Source organism: Oncorhynchus mykiss, chromosome 22, assembly GCF_013265735.2.
Source record: "Oncorhynchus mykiss isolate Arlee chromosome 22, USDA_OmykA_1.1, whole genome shotgun sequence".
Classification (NCBI taxonomy): Eukaryota; Metazoa; Chordata; class Actinopteri; order Salmoniformes; family Salmonidae; genus Oncorhynchus; species Oncorhynchus mykiss.
In genome coordinates, this window is record NC_048586.1 from 50,720,217 (window position 1) to 50,736,648 (window position 16,432).

Sequence of the window (16,432 nt, forward strand, 5' to 3'; positions counted from 1 at the left end):
TCTCCAATCCAAAATTAAATCTAGAATTGGCTTCCTATATCGCAACAAAGCATCCTTCACACAATGCTGCAAAACATACCCATTATCCCAGTCATATTAACAACCCATTATCCCAGTCATTATCCCAGTCATATAACAACCCATTATCCCAATCATATTAACAACCCATTATCCCAATCACATTATCCAACCCGTCCCATCAGCGTGAACCTCCACTACACTACTTTGATACTGAACATGGGATCATCATCATCATCACTGCCGTATCAGACGATCCCACTGGAGGTCTGTTCCATCAACCTTATACAGCGTGAACCTCCACTACACTACTTTGATACTGAACATGGGATCATCATGTACTTCACTGTGGTATCAGAAGATCCCACTAGAGGTCTGTTCCATCAACCTTATACAGCGTGAACCTCCACTACACTACTTTGATACTGCGGTATCAGACGATCCCACTAGAGGTCAGCAGTAAACAGAAACAGTTATTTTGATCCCCTTTTATTTTATGTTTAAATGACATTGTGGAATGAAAATCTCTATCATTTTATGGTACACATAATACAAACAAAAAAAAACACTTTAAAAATGATTCTTTCCAACTGCTGTGGAACCAAATAGATCATAACGGACTGAGTTTCAGGCTGAAAGATCTGGGTTATCGTCATGTCTTGGGTAGAGGTCTTCAACTGCCATCGCCATTAAAAACTCTGTCGACACAAGACACGGGAATAATTGTCACTCAGTTTAAAGTTGATAGTTATGAACCAGACCGTTAGACGTTTGTAATTAGTGCTAGTTATTATGATAATTCACACGATAACTTGAGTTGAGTTCATAAAGCTCTCACCTTCGGTGTAGTCCATGTCTGGTCGCGTTGAGACGAAGGCCCAGGCCAGACCCACTAACAGGGCTATCACCAGGTTGACCACTATCCAGGGCTGGAGGATTTGGTGCTCTGAACCAGGGGGCCTGGAGGGAGGGAGAGAGACAGGGAGAGAGGAGGGGGTTAGAGGAAGAGAGAGAGAGAAGTATTATCTACTTCACTTGCTTTGACAATATTAACATATGTTTCCCAGTGCCAATTAAAGCCTCTTGATATGAATTTAATTGAATTGAGAGAGAGGGAGGGGCGCTGGGGGACACAGACAACACAAAGCTCAGACAGTTTCCTGCAGGTAATTAAGATTGTCCTAGCTACAGATGGAAGATGACGTAACAGGTGACCCATGATGAGTGCTTTTGTCCACACGTCCTGTTGTATGTCTCCAATCTCCTGTACTCAGCTGTTCTGCTTTAAATAATGTCTCTGTTGTACCTTGTGCTCTTCGTTATATATATATATATATATACACAGTGTTTATTACGCTTGTTGTTGCTGTTTTGTTTTTATTTCCAAAGGGAAGGGAAGTCTGAAGCTTCAGTATTAGTAACCCAATGGCAGACTACAGCCATGTGTCTGGGGTAACAGTCTTCAGTATTAGTAACCCAATGGCAGACTACAGCCATGTGTCTGGGGTAACAGTCTTCAGTATTAGTAACCCAATAGCAGACTACAGCCATGTGTCTGGGGTAACAGTCTTCAGTATTAGTAACCCAATAGCAGACTACAGCCATGTGTCTGGGGTAACAGTCTTCAGTATTAGTAACCCAATAGCAGACTACAGCCATGTGTCTGGGGTAACAGTCTTCAGTATTAGTAACCCAATAGCAGACTACAGCCATGTGTCTGGGGTAACAGTATTAGTAACCCAATAGCAGACTACAGCCATGTGTCTGGGGTAACAGTCTTCAGTATTAGTAACCCAATAGCAGACTACAGCCATGTGTCTGGGGTAACAGTTTTAGTAACCCAATAGCAGACTACAGCCATGTGTCTGGGGTAACAGTCTTCAGTATTAGTAACCCAATAGCAGACTACAGCCATGTGTCTGGGGTAACAGTCTTCAGTATTAGTAACCCAATAGCAGACTACAGCCATGTGTCTGGGGTAACAGTCTTCAGTATTAGTAACCCAATAGCAGACTACAGCCATGTGTCTGGGGTAACAGTCTTCAGTATTAGTAACCCAATAGCAGACTACAGCCATGTGTCTGGGGTAACAGTCTTCAGTATTAGTAACCCAATAGCAGACTACAGTCATGTGTCTGGGGTAACAGTCTTCAGTATTAGTAACCCAATAGCAGACTACAGCCATGTGTCTGGGGTAACAGTCTTCAGTATTAGTAACCCAATAGCAGACTACAGCCATGTGTCTGGGGTAACAGTCTTCAGTATTAGTAACCCAATAGCAGACTACAGCCATGTGTCTGGGGTAACAGTCTTCAGTATTAGTAACCCAATAGCAGACTACAGCCATGTGTCTGGGGTAACAGTCTTCAGTATTAGTAACCCAATAGCAGACTACAGCCATGTGTCTGGGGTAACAGTATTAGTAACCCAATAGCAGACTACAGCCATGTGTCTGGGGTAACAGTCTTCAGTATTAGTAACCCAATAGCAGACTACAGCCATGTGTCTGGGGTAACAGTCTTCAGTATTAGTAACCCAATAGCAGACTACAGCCATGTGTCTGGGGTAACAGTATTAGTAACCCAATAGCAGACTACAGCCATGTGTCTGGGGTAACAGTATTAGTAACCCAATAGCAGACTACAGCCATGTGTCTGGGGTAACAGTATTAGTAACCCAATAGCAGACTACAGCCATGTGTCTGGGGTAACAGTCTTCAGTATTAGTAACCCAATAGCAGACTACAGCCATGTGTCTGGGGTAACAGTCTTCAGTATTAGTAACCCAATAGCAGACTACAGCCATGTGTCTGGGGTAACAGTCTTCAGTATTAGTAACCCAATAGCAGACTACAGCCATGTGTCTGGGGTAACAGTCTTCAGTATTAGTAACCCAATAGCAGACTACAGCCATGTGTCTGGGGTAACAGTCTTCAGTATTAGTAACCCAATAGCAGACTACAGCCATGTGTCTGGGGTAACAGTATTAGTAACCCAATAGCAGACTACAGCCATGTGTCTGGGGTAACAGTCTTCAGTATTAGTAACCCAATAGCAGACTACAGCCATGTGTCTGGGGTAACAGTCTTCAGTATTAGTAACCCAATAGCAGACTACAGCCATGTGTCTGGGGTAACAGTCTTCAGTATTAGTAACCCAATAGCAGACTACAGCCATGTGTCTGGGGTAACAGTCTTCAGTATTAGTAACCCAATAGCAGACTACAGCCATGTGTCTGGGGTAACAGTCTTCAGTATTAGTAACCCAACAGCAGACTACAGCCATGTGTCTGGGGTAACAGTCTTCAGTATTAGTAACCCAATAGCAGACTACAGCCATGTGTCTGGGGTAACAGTCTTCAGTATTAGTAACCCAATAGCAGACTACAGCCATGTGTCTGGGGTAACAGTCTTCAGTATTAGTAACCCAATAGCAGACTACAGCCATGTGTCTGGGGTAACAGTCTTCAGTATTAGTAACCCAATAGCAGACTACAGCCATGTGTCTGGGGTAACAGTCTTCAGTATTAGTAACCCAATAGCAGACTACAGCCATGTGTCTGGGGTAACAGTCTTCAGTATTAGTAACCCAATAGCAGACTACAGCCATGTGTCTGGGGTAACAGTATTAGTAACCCAATAGCAGACTACAGCCATGTGTCTGGGGTAACAGTCTTCAGTATTAGTAACCCAATAGCAGACTACAGCCATGTGTCTGGGGTAACAGTATTAGTAACCCAATAGCAGACTACAGCCATGTGTCTGGGGTAACAGTATTAGTAACCCAATAGCAGACTACAGCCATGTGTCTGGGGTAACAGTATTAGTAACCCAATAGCAGACTACAGCCATGTGTCTGGGGTAACAGTATTAGTAACCCAATAGCAGACTACAGCCATGTGTCTGGGGTAACAGTATTAGTAACCCAATAGCAGACTACAGCCATGTGTCTGGGGTAACAGTATTAGTAACCCAATAGCAGACTACAGCCATGTGTCTGGGGTAACAGTATTAGTAACCCAATAGCAGACTACAGCCATGTGTCTGGGGTAACAGTCTTCAGTATTAGTAACCCAACAGCAGACTACAGCCATGTGTCTGGGGTAACAGTATTAGTAACCCAATAGCAGACTACAGCCATGTGTCTGGGGTAACAGTATTAGTAACCCAATAGCAGACTACAGCCATGTGTCTGGGGTAACAGTCTTCAGTATTAGTAACCCAACAGCAGACTACAGCCATGTGTCTGGGGTAACAGTATTAGTAACCCAATAGCAGACTACAGCCATGTGTCTGGGGTAACAGTATTAGTAACCCAATAGCAGACTACAGCCATGTGTCTGGGGTAACAGTCTTCAGTATTAGTAACCCAATAGCAGACTACAGCCATGTGTCTGGGGTAACAGTCTTCAGTATTAGTAACCCAATAGCAGACTACAGCCATGTGTCTGGGGTAACAGTCTTCAGTATTAGTAACCCAATAGCAGACTACAGCCATGTGTCTGGGGTAACAGTCTTCAGTATTAGTAACCCAATAGCAGACTACAGCCATGTGTCTGGGGTAACAGTCTTCAGTATTAGTAACCCAATAGCAGACTACAGCCATGTGTCTGGGGTAACAGTATTAGTAACCCAATAGCAGACTACAGCCATGTGTCTGGGGTAACAGTATTAGTAACCCAATAGCAGACTACAGCCATGTGTCTGGGGTAACAGTATTAGTAACCCAATAGCAGACTACAGCCATGTGTCTGGGGTAACAGTATTAGTAACCCAATAGCAGACTACAGCCATGTGTCTGGGGTAACAGTCTTCAGTATTAGTAACCCAATAGCAGACTACAGCCATGTGTCTGGGGTAACAGTCTTCAGTATTAGTAACCCAATAGCAGACTACAGCCATGTGTCTGGGGTAACAGTATTAGTAACCCAATAGCAGACTACAGCCATGTGTCTGGGGTAACAGTCTTCAGTATTAGTAACCCAATAGCAGACTACAGCCATGTGTCTGGGGTAACAGTATTAGTAACCCAATAGCAGACTACAGCCATGTGTCTGGGGTAACAGTCTTCAGTATTAGTAACCCAATAGCAGACTACAGCCATGTGTCTGGGGTAACAGTCTTCAGTATTAGTAACCCAATAGCAGACTACAGCCATGTGTCTGGGGTAACAGTCTTCAGTATTAGTAACCCAATAGCAGACTACAGCCATGTGTCTGGGGTAACAGTATTAGTAACCCAATAGCAGACTACAGCCATGTGTCTGGGGTAACAGTCTTCAGTATTAGTAACCCAACAGCAGACTACAGCCATGTGTCTGGGGTAACAGTCTTCAGTATTAGTAACCCAATAGCAGACTACAGCCATGTGTCTGGGGTAACAGTCTTCAGTATTAGTAACCCAACAGCAGACTACAGCCATGTGTCTGGGGTAACAGTCTTCAGTATTAGTAACCCAATAGCAGACTACAGCCATGTGTCTGGGGTAACAGTCTTCAGTATTAGTAACCCAATAGCAGACTACAGCCATGTGTCTGGGGTAACAGTCTTCAGTATTAGTAACCCAATAGCAGACTACAGCCATGTGTCTGGGGTAACAGTCTTCAGTATTAGTAACCCAATAGCAGACTACAGCCATGTGTCTGGGGTAACAGTCTTCAGTATTAGTAACCCAATAGCAGACTACAGCCATGTGTCTGGGGTAACAGTATTAGTAACCCAATAGCAGACTACAGCCATGTGTCTGGGGTAACAGTATTAGTAACCCAATAGCAGACTACAGCCATGTGTCTGGGGTAACAGTCTTCAGTATTAGTAACCCAATAGCAGACTACAGCCATGTGTCTGGGGTAACAGTCTTCAGTATTAGTAACCCAATAGCAGACTACAGCCATGTGTCTGGGGTAACAGTATTAGTAACCCAATAGCAGACTACAGCCATGTGTCTGGGGTAACAGTCTTCAGTATTAGTAACCCAATAGCAGACTACAGCCATGTGTCTGGGGTAACAGTATTAGTAACCCAATAGCAGACTACAGCCATGTGTCTGGGGTAACAGTCTTCAGTATTAGTAACCCAATAGCAGACTACAGCCATGTGTCTGGGGTAACAGTCTTCAGTATTAGTAACCCAATAGCAGACTACAGCCATGTGTCTGGGGTAACAGTCTTCAGTATTAGTAACCCAATAGCAGACTACAGCCATGTGTCTGGGGTAACAGTATTAGTAACCCAATAGCAGACTACAGCCATGTGTCTGGGGTAACAGTCTTCAGTATTAGTAACCCAACAGCAGACTACAGCCATGTGTCTGGGGTAACAGTCTTCAGTATTAGTAACCCAATAGCAGACTACAGCCATGTGTCTGGGGTAACAGTCTTCAGTATTAGTAACCCAACAGCAGACTACAGCCATGTGTCTGGGGTAACAGTCTTCAGTATTAGTAACCCAATAGCAGACTACAGCCATGTGTCTGGGGTAACAGTCTTCAGTATTAGTAACCCAATAGCAGACTACAGCCATGTGTCTGGGGTAACAGTCTTCAGTATTAGTAACCCAATAGCAGACTACAGCCATGTGTCTGGGGTAACAGTCTTCAGTATTAGTAACCCAATAGCAGACTACAGCCATGTGTCTGGGGTAACAGTCTTCAGTATTAGTAACCCAATAGCAGACTACAGCCATGTGTCTGGGGTAACAGTATTAGTAACCCAATAGCAGACTACAGCCATGTGTCTGGGGTAACAGTATTAGTAACCCAATAGCAGACTACAGCCATGTGTCTGGGGTAACAGTCTTCAGTATTAGTAACCCAATAGCAGACTACAGCCATGTGTCTGGGGTAACAGTCTTCAGTATTAGTAACCCAATAGCAGACTACAGCCATGTGTCTGGGGTAACAGTCTTCAGTATTAGTAACCCAATAGCAGACTACAGCCATGTGTCTGGGGTAACAGTCTTCAGTATTAGTAACCCAATAGCAGACTACAGCCATGTGTCTGGGGTAACAGTATTAGTAACCCAATAGCAGACTACAGCCATGTGTCTGGGGTAACAGTATTAGTAACCCAATAGCAGACTACAGCCATGTGTCTGGGGTAACAGTCTTCAGTATTAGTAACCCAATAGCAGACTACAGCCATGTGTCTGGGGTAACAGTCTTCAGTATTAGTAACCCAATAGCAGACTACAGCCATGTGTCTGGGGTAACAGTCTTCAGTATTAGTAACCCAATAGCAGACTACAGCCATGTGTCTGGGGTAACAGTCTTCAGTATTAGTAACCCAATAGCAGACTACAGCCATGTGTCTGGGGTAACAGTCTTCAGTATTAGTAACCCAATAGCAGACTACAGCCATGTGTCTGGGGTAACAGTATTAGTAACCCAATAGCAGACTACAGCCATGTGTCTGGGGTAACAGTCTTCAGTATTAGTAACCCAATAGCAGACTACAGCCATGTGTCTGGGGTAACAGTATTAGTAACCCAATAGCAGACTACAGCCATGTGTCTGGGGTAACAGTATTAGTAACCCAATAGCAGACTACAGCCATGTGTCTGGGGTAACAGTATTAGTAACCCAATAGCAGACTACAGCCATGTGTCTGGGGTAACAGTCTTCAGTATTAGTAACCCAATAGCAGACTACAGCCATGTGTCTGGGGTAACAGTCTTCAGTATTAGTAACCCAATAGCAGACTACAGCCATGTGTCTGGGGTAACAGTCTTCAGTATTAGTAACCCAATAGCAGACTACAGCCATGTGTCTGGGGTAACAGTCTTCAGTATTAGTAACCCAATAGCAGACTACAGCCATGTGTCTGGGGTAACAGTCTTCAGTATTAGTAACCCAATAGCAGACTACAGCCATGTGTCTGGGGTAACAGTATTAGTAACCCAATAGCAGACTACAGCCATGTGTCTGGGGTAACAGTCTTCAGTATTAGTAACCCAATAGCAGACTACAGCCATGTGTCTGGGGTAACAGTCTTCAGTATTAGTAACCCAATAGCAGACTACAGCCATGTGTCTGGGGTAACAGTATTAGTAACCCAATAGCAGACTACAGCCATGTGTCTGGGGTAACAGTCTTCAGTATTAGTAACCCAATAGCAGACTACAGCCATGTGTCTGGGGTAACAGTCGGATAGATAATAATACCTGCATCCCAATTAGGACCCTATTCCCTTTGGAATTATAAGGGACAGGTTGCCATGGGCCCTGGTCACTATATAGGGATGGGTTGCTATGGGCCCTGGTCACTATGTAAGGGACAGGTTGCTATGGGCCCTGGTCACTATATAGGGATGGGTTGCTATGGGCCCTGGTCACTATGTAAGGGACAGGTTGCCATGGGCCCTGGTCACTATATAGGGATGGGTTGCTATGGGCCCTGGTCACTATGTAAGGGACAGGTTGCCATGGGCCCTGGTCACTATATAGGGATGGGTTGCTATGGGCCCTGGTCACTATGTAAGGGATAGGTTGCCATGGGCCCTGGTCACTATATAGGGATGGGTTGCTATGGGCCCTGGTCACTATGTAAGGGATAGGTTGCCATGGGCCCTGGTCACTATATAGGGATGGGTTGCTATGGGCCCTGGTCACTATATAGGGATGGGTTGCTATGGGCCCTGGTCACTATATAGGGATGGGTTGCTATGTGCCCTGGTCACTATATAGGAATAGGTTGCTATGGGCCCTGGTCACTATATAGGGATGGGTTGCTATGGGCCCTGGTCACTATATAGGGAATAGGTTGCTATGGGCCCTGGTCACTATATAGGGATGGGTTGCTATGGGCCCTGGTCACTATATAGGGAATAGGTTGCTATGGGCCCTGGTCACTATATAGGGATGGGTTGCTATGGGCCCTGGTCACTATATAGGGAATAGGTTGCCATTGTAGACCTCCACCACAGAGCTGTGCAGTGCTCACCACAGGGTCTCGTTGGCAGTGGGGTAGAGGTTGATACGATCGCTGGTCATCTGCTGACTGAGGGACAGGATGAGCGCTGTAAAGTACACTGGAAACACCAGAGAAGGAAGGAGAAAACATCATATCTCACAGAATATGTTTTGTCTACTATGCGGTTAACTAACAGAAGAGGCTACAGATCATAGGATGTTGTAATGAACTAGTAAGAAGAGGAACCTACAGAAGGAGGCCAGAGCGGCCGGGTCCAGAGTGAGGAATCCTCTTAGAGCCATGGAGGCCTTCGCCAGGTTCACCCTACAACACAGAGCATGGATATCAGAAAACGGAGCAGCTAGACTACAGGAACAGTATAGAAACTAGACTACAGGAACAGTATAGAAACTAGACTACAGGAACAGTATAGAAACTAGACATCAGGAACAGTATAGAAACTAGACTACAGGAATAGTATAGAAACTAGACTACAGGAACAGTATAGAACTAGACTACAGGAACAGTATAGAAACTAGACTACAGGAACAGTATAGAAACTAGACTACAGTATAGAAACTAGACTACAGGAACATTATAGAAACTAGACTACAGGAACAGTATAGAAACTAGACTACAGTATAGAAACTAGACTACAGGAAAAGTATAGAAACTAGACTACAGGAACAGTATAGAAACTAGACTACAGTTTAGAAACTAGACTACAGGAACAGTATAGAAACTAGACTACAGTATAGAAACTAGACTACAGGAACAATATAGAAACTAGACTACAGTATAGAAACTAGACTACAGGAACAGTATAGAAACCAGACTACAGTAACAGTATAGAAACTAGACTACAGGAACAGTATAGAAACTAGACTACAGGAACAGTATAGAAACTAGACATCAGGAACAGTATAGAGACTAGACTACAGTATAGAAACTAGACTACAGGAACAGTATAGAAACTAGACTACAGTATAGAAACTAGACTACAGGAACTGTATAGAAACTAGACTACAGGAACAGTATAGAAACTAGACTACAGGAATAGTATAGAAACTAGACTACAGGAACAGTATGGAAACTAGACTACAGGAACAGTATGGAAACTAGACTACAGGAACAGTATAGAAACTAGACTACAGTATAGAAACTAGACTACAGGAACAGTATAGAAACTAGACTACAGTAACAGTATAGAAACTAGACTACAGGAACAGAATAGAAACTAGACTACAGGAACAGTATAGAAACTATACTACTGTATAGAAACTAGACTACAGGAACAGTATAGAAACTAGACTACAGGAACAGTATAGAAACTAGACTACAGGAACAGTATAGAAACTAGACTACAGGAACAGTATAGAAACCAGACTACAGGAACAGTATGGAAACTAGACTACAGGAACAGTATGGAAACTAGACTACAGGAACAGTATGGAAACTAGACTACAGGAACAGTATAGAAACTAGACTACAGGAACAGTATGGAAACTAGACTACATGAACAGTATAGAAACTAGACTACAGTACAGAAACTAGACTACAGGAACAGTATAGAAACTAGACTACAGGAACAGTATAGAAATTAGACTACAGGATAGAAACTAGACTACATTATAGAAACTAGACTACAGGAACTGTATAGAAAGTAGACTACAGGAACAGTATAGAAACTAGACTACAGGAACAGTATAGAAACTAGACTACAGGAACAGTATGGAAACTAGACTACAGGAACAGTATAGAAATTAGACTACAGGATAGAAACTAGACTACATTATAGAAACTAGACTACAGGAACTGTATAGAAAGTAGACTACAGTAACAGTATAGAAACTAGACTACAGGAACAGTATAGAAACTAGACTACAGGAACAGTATAGAAACTAGACTACAGGAACAGTATAGAAACTAGACTACAGGAACAGTATAGAAACTAGACTACAGGAACAGTATAGAAACTAGACTACAGGAACAGTATAGAAACTAGACTACAGGAATAGTATAGAAACTAGACTACAGGAACAGTATAGAAACTAGACTACAGTATAGAAACTAGACTACAGGAACAGTATAGAAACTAGACTACAGGAACAGTATAGAAACTAGACTACAGTATAGAAACTAGACTACAGGAACAGTATAGAAACTAGACTACAGGAACAGTATAGAAACTAGACTACAGGAACAGAATAGAAACTAGACTACAGGATAGAAACTAGACTACATTATAGAAACTAGACTACAGGAACTGTATAGAAACAAGACTACAGTATAGAAACTAGACTACAGGAACAGTATAGAAACTAGACTACAGTATAGAAACTAGACTACAGGAACAGTATAGAAACTAGACTACAGGAACAGTATAGAAACTAGACTACAGGAATAGTATAGAAACTAGACTACAGGAACAGTATAGAAACTAGACTACAGTATAGAAACTAGACTACAGGAACAGTATAGAAACTAGACTACAGGAACAGTATAGAAACTAGACTACAGTATAGAAACTAGACTACAGGAACAGTATAGAAACTAGACTACAGGAACAGTATAGAAACTAGACTACAGGAACAGTATAGAAACAAGACTACAGTATAGAAACTAGACTACAGGAACAGTATAGAAACTAGACTACAGGAACAGTATAGAAACTAGACTACAGTATAGAAACTAGACTACAGGAACAGTATAGAAACTAGACTACAGGAACAGTATAGAAACTAGACTACAGTATAGAAACTAGACTACAGGAACAGTATAGAAACTAGACTACAGGAACAGTATAGAGACTAGACTACAGTATAGAAACTAGACTACAGGAACAGTCTAGAAACTAGACTACAGGAACAGTATAGAAACTAGACTACAGGAACAGTATAGAAACAAGACTACAGGAACAGTATAGAAACTAGACTACAGGAACAGTATAGAAACTAGACTACAGGAACAGTATAGAAACAAGACTACAGTATAGAAACTAGACTACAGGAACAGTATAGAAACCAGACTACAGGAACAGTATAGAAACTAGACTACAGGAACAGTATAGAAACTAGACTACAGTATAGAAACTAGACTACAGTATAGAAACTAGACTACAGGAACAGTATAGAAACTAGACTACAGGAACAGTATAGAAACTAGACTACAGGAACAGTATAGAAACTAGACTACAGGAACAGTATAGAAACTAGACTACAGTATAGAAACTAGACTACAGGAACAGTATGGAAACTAGACTACAGGAACAGTATAGAAACCAGACTACAGGAACAGTATAGAAACTAGACTACAGGAATAGTATAGAAACTAGACTACAGGAACAGTATAGAAACTAGACTACAGGAACAGTTTAGAAACTAGACTACAGGAACAGTATAGAAACTAGACTACAGGAACAGTATAGAAACTAGACTACAGGAACAGTATAGAAACTAGACTACAGGATAGAAACTAGACTACAGGAACAGTATAGAAACTAGACTACAGGAACAGTATAGAAACTAGACTACAGGAACAGTATAGAAACTAGACTACAGGATAGAAACTAGACTACAGGAACAGTATAGAAACTAGACTACAGGAACAGTTTAGAAACTAGACTACAGGAATAGTATAGAAACTAGACTACAGGAACAGGATAGAAACTAGATTACAGGAACATTATAAAAACTAGACTACAGGAACAGTATAAAAACTAGACTACAGGAACAGTATAGAAACTAGACTACAGGAACAGTATAGAAATTAGACTACAGGATAGACACTATACTACAGGAACAGTATTGAAAACTGGTACTACTGTGATTCAATCCCCCGCTGTTGGGGGGGGGGGGGGGTGGGGTGTGTGTAGTCCAGGGGGGGACATGTGTTGACCCCTAGACCAACCTCTGACACGAGAGGACAACGTTTCTATATCAAAGTGCTCACAGAGAGATACAGAAACAGAAGGTTTGACCCATGATCCTTACCTGTCGAAGGCAGACACTGTGCTGATAGCCAACAGTAGGTAGAGGAGAGACTGAGCAGGGTAGGCCAAGGAGTGGTACTGCTGTAGCAGGTTAGGTAGGGTGGTGAACTGCTCCCCAGCCAAAACATACACCACCACAGTGTTCCACACTGCATAGCCAGCCAGGAAGCCATGGGAAAACAGACCTATCACTCTGGAGAGAGACACACACACAGAGAGAGAGAGAGAGAGAGATAATTAGATAAAGTGTCAGTTATCACATCCAAGATCTCTGCAAGGCATATAGCTCACCTGAAGCCACTGTGTCACATCCAAGCCCTCTGCAAGGCATGTAAGCTCACCTGAAGCCACTGTGTCACATCCAAGCCCTCTGCAAGGCATGTAGCTCACCTGAAGCCACTGTGTCACATCCAAGCCCTCTGCAAGGCATGTAAGCTCACCTGAAGCCACTGTGTCACATCCAAGCCCTCTGCAAGGCATGTAGCTCACCTGAAGCCACTGTGTCACATCCAAGCCCTCTGCAAGGCATGTAGCTCACCTGAAGCCACTGTGTCACATCCAAGCCCTCTGCAAGGCATGTAAGCTCACCTGAAGCCACTGTGTCACATCCAAGCCCTCTGCAAGGCATGTAAGCTCACCTGAAGCCACTGTGTAACTCACCTGAAGCCACTGTGTACTCTCATAGCTACGTCCCTGGTCGTCCAGAGGGGTCTGACCTCCATGTAATCCTCCATGTGGTCAGGTAGATGTGCATTGTGTTTGGGCGGGTCAGTCGCCTGGAAACGCTCTGAAAGAACATCGAGACAACAACTGGTTAAACTCCTGACCAGGGTCTGAGTTCAAAAGGAGAGATCCAGTTTCCCCGGACACAGATGTAGTCTAGTCCAGGACTACGAAGCTCTCCGTTGAAATACTTTTAGTCCTAGACTAGTGGTCTGCCAGCTAGTTGCAGGCAGACAGGCAGCTAGCTGCAGGCAGACAGGCAGACTAGTCACAGGCAGACAGACAGCTAGTTGCAGACAGACAGACAGCTAGTTGCAGGCAGACAGACAGCTAGTTGCAGGCAGACAGGCAGACAGACAGCTAGTCGCAGGCAGACAGGCAGACTAGTCACAGGCAGACAGGCAGACTAGTCACAGGCAGACAGACAGCTAGTCGCAGGCAGACAGACAACTAGTCACAGGCAGACAGGCAGCCTAGTCGCAGGCAGACAGGCAGACTAGTCACAGGCAGACAGACAGCTAGTTGCAGGCAGACAGGCAGACAGACAGCTAGTTGCAGGCAGACAGGCAGACTAGTCACAGGCAGACAGGCAGACTAGTCACAGGCAGACAGACAGCTAGTTGCAGGCAGACAGGCAGACTAGTCACAGGCAGACAGACAGCTAGTTGCAGGCAGACAGACAACTAGTCACAGGCAGACAGACAGCTAGTTGCAGGCAGACAGGCAGACTAGTTGCAGGCAGACAGGCAGACTAGTCACAGGCAGACAAGACAGCTAGTTGCAGGCAGACAGGCAGACTAGTCACAGGCAGACAGACAGCTAGTTGCAGGCAGACTAGTCACAGGCAGACAGACAGCTAGTCGCAGGCAGACAGGCAGACTAGTCACAGGCAGACAGACAGCTAGTTGCATGCAGACATGCAGACTAGTCACAGGCAGACAGACAGCTAGTTGCAGGCAGGCAGACAGGCAGACTAGTCACAGGCAGACAGACAGCTAGTTGCAGGCAGACAGACAGCTAGTTGCAGGCAGACAGACAGCTAGTTGCAGGCAGACAGGCAGACTAGTCACAGGCAGACAGACAGCTAGTCGCAGGCAGACAGGCAGACTAGTCACAGGCAGACAGACAGCTAGTTGCAGGCAGACAGGCAGACTAGTCACATGCAGACAGACAGCTAATCGCAGGCAGACAGCTAGTCGCAGGCAGACAGGCAGACTAGTTGCAGGCAGACAGGCTGACTAGTTGCAGGCAGACAGACAGCTAGTTGCAGGTAGACAGGCAGACTAGTCGCAGGCAGACAGACAGCTAGTCGCAGGCAGACAGGCAGACTAGTCGCAGGCAGACAGACAGCTAGTTGCAGGCAGACAGGCAGACAGACAGCTAGTTGCAGGTAGACAGGCAGACTAGTCACAGGCAGACAGACAGCTAGTCGCAGGCAGACAGACAGCTAGTTGCAGGCAGACAGGCAGACTAGTCTAGACTAGTGATTTACTTTAAGAAGTGAAATACTTTGTGAGAGTTTGCAGCGCCGTTCTACCGTTGTTTAGAGATATAAGTCTCTGCCGACACCTCAAGATTTGGTTGCACGTTCCGATTTTATGTTAAAATAAGAGAGACAGGACACTCACTGTTTCTCTCCACAAACACTTTGCCGACAGGCTGGCTGTGGCCCAGAGGAGAAGAAAACAGGGAATGCTGGGGGATAGCATGGTGCAAACCACTGACGATGTCACCTTCCTCCACACCCAGGTCATTGGCGTAATGCATGTCAATCTTGGACTTCCTGTTGTGTGGGTGGGGGGGGGGGGGGGGGGGGGAGAGGCGGGTGCAGATAGTAACGTGTCAAGATGGAGATTATGAAGACGTTCCAGGTCGCTTACCGTGCAGATATATCATCAACAGGTCATTAAGGCACATGGATGGGGGTTCCTGGAACACGTATTCAATATAGGTGACCTGGAACGTCCCCGTAGTTCGATGCTGGATGTTAGATTCATCACAATGTTCTCTTTTTCATATGTTCTGTAGCAGTTGCTTTAGCCCGGGTCTAGCCTGGTCGCAGATCTGCTTGTGCTGTTTTCCTATGGTCACAATGACCACGTGGCTTTACAAACCGCCCAAACAGATGTGGTACCAAGCTATGGAGGGTCTGGCCTGCAGCAGTCCAGAACTCACTTCTTCCTCTTGGTTTTTGTCCTGGTGACGGCTTGTTCCTCCCCGTCCGTGTGCTGGTCCATCCCATCCCCATTCACCAGCTCCGGCTCCTCCATGTCTGAGATAGATAGATAAGATAAGATTGATAGATACAGTGCCTTGCGAAAGTATTCGGCCCCCTTGAACTTTGCGACCTTTTGACACATTTCAGGCTTCAAACATAAAGATGTAAAACTGTATGTTTTTGTGAAGAATCAACAACAAGTGGGACACAATCATGAAGTGGAACGACATTTATTGGATATTTCAAACTTTTTTAACAAATCAAAACTGAAAAATTGGGCGTGCAAAATTATTCAGCCCCCTTAAGTTAATACTTTGTAGCGCCACCTTTTGCTGCGATTACAGCTGTAAGTCGCTTGGGGTATGTCTCTATCAGTTTTGCACATCGAGAGACTGACATTTTTTCCCATTCCTCCTTGCAAAACAGCTCGAGCTCAGTGAGGTTGGATGGAGAGCATTTGTGAACAGCAGTTTTCAGGTCTTTCCACAGATTCTCGATTGGATTCAGGTCTGGACTTTGACTTGGCCATTCTAACACCTGGATATGTTTATTTTGAACCATTCCATTGTAGATTTTGC

At 44.3% G+C, this 16,432-nt stretch overlaps 1 protein-coding gene across 2 annotated transcripts in view; it reads right to left on the reverse strand.

Moving 5' to 3' along the window:
* Nucleotides 1-480: 480 nt before the first annotated feature.
* The window catches only part of tmem237a (transmembrane protein 237a), a 32,435-nt gene continuing 16,483 nt past the window's right edge, over nucleotides 481-16,432 (reverse strand). For both annotated transcript variants that reach the window (XM_036959499.1, XM_036959498.1), the window contains exons 4-11: nucleotides 15,812-15,908; nucleotides 15,265-15,419; nucleotides 13,574-13,700; nucleotides 12,915-13,106; nucleotides 9,173-9,246; nucleotides 8,953-9,040; nucleotides 857-978; nucleotides 481-716 (exon numbers count right to left, since the gene is read on the reverse strand). In XM_036959499.1, coding sequence (XP_036815394.1) covers nucleotides 646-716; nucleotides 857-978; nucleotides 8,953-9,040; nucleotides 9,173-9,246; nucleotides 12,915-13,106; nucleotides 13,574-13,700; nucleotides 15,265-15,419; nucleotides 15,812-15,908 — 926 coding nt within the window. In that variant the 3' untranslated portion in view covers nucleotides 481-645. The remainder of the gene's footprint in view (nucleotides 717-856; nucleotides 979-8,952; nucleotides 9,041-9,172; nucleotides 9,247-12,914; nucleotides 13,107-13,573; nucleotides 13,701-15,264; nucleotides 15,420-15,811; nucleotides 15,909-16,432) is intronic.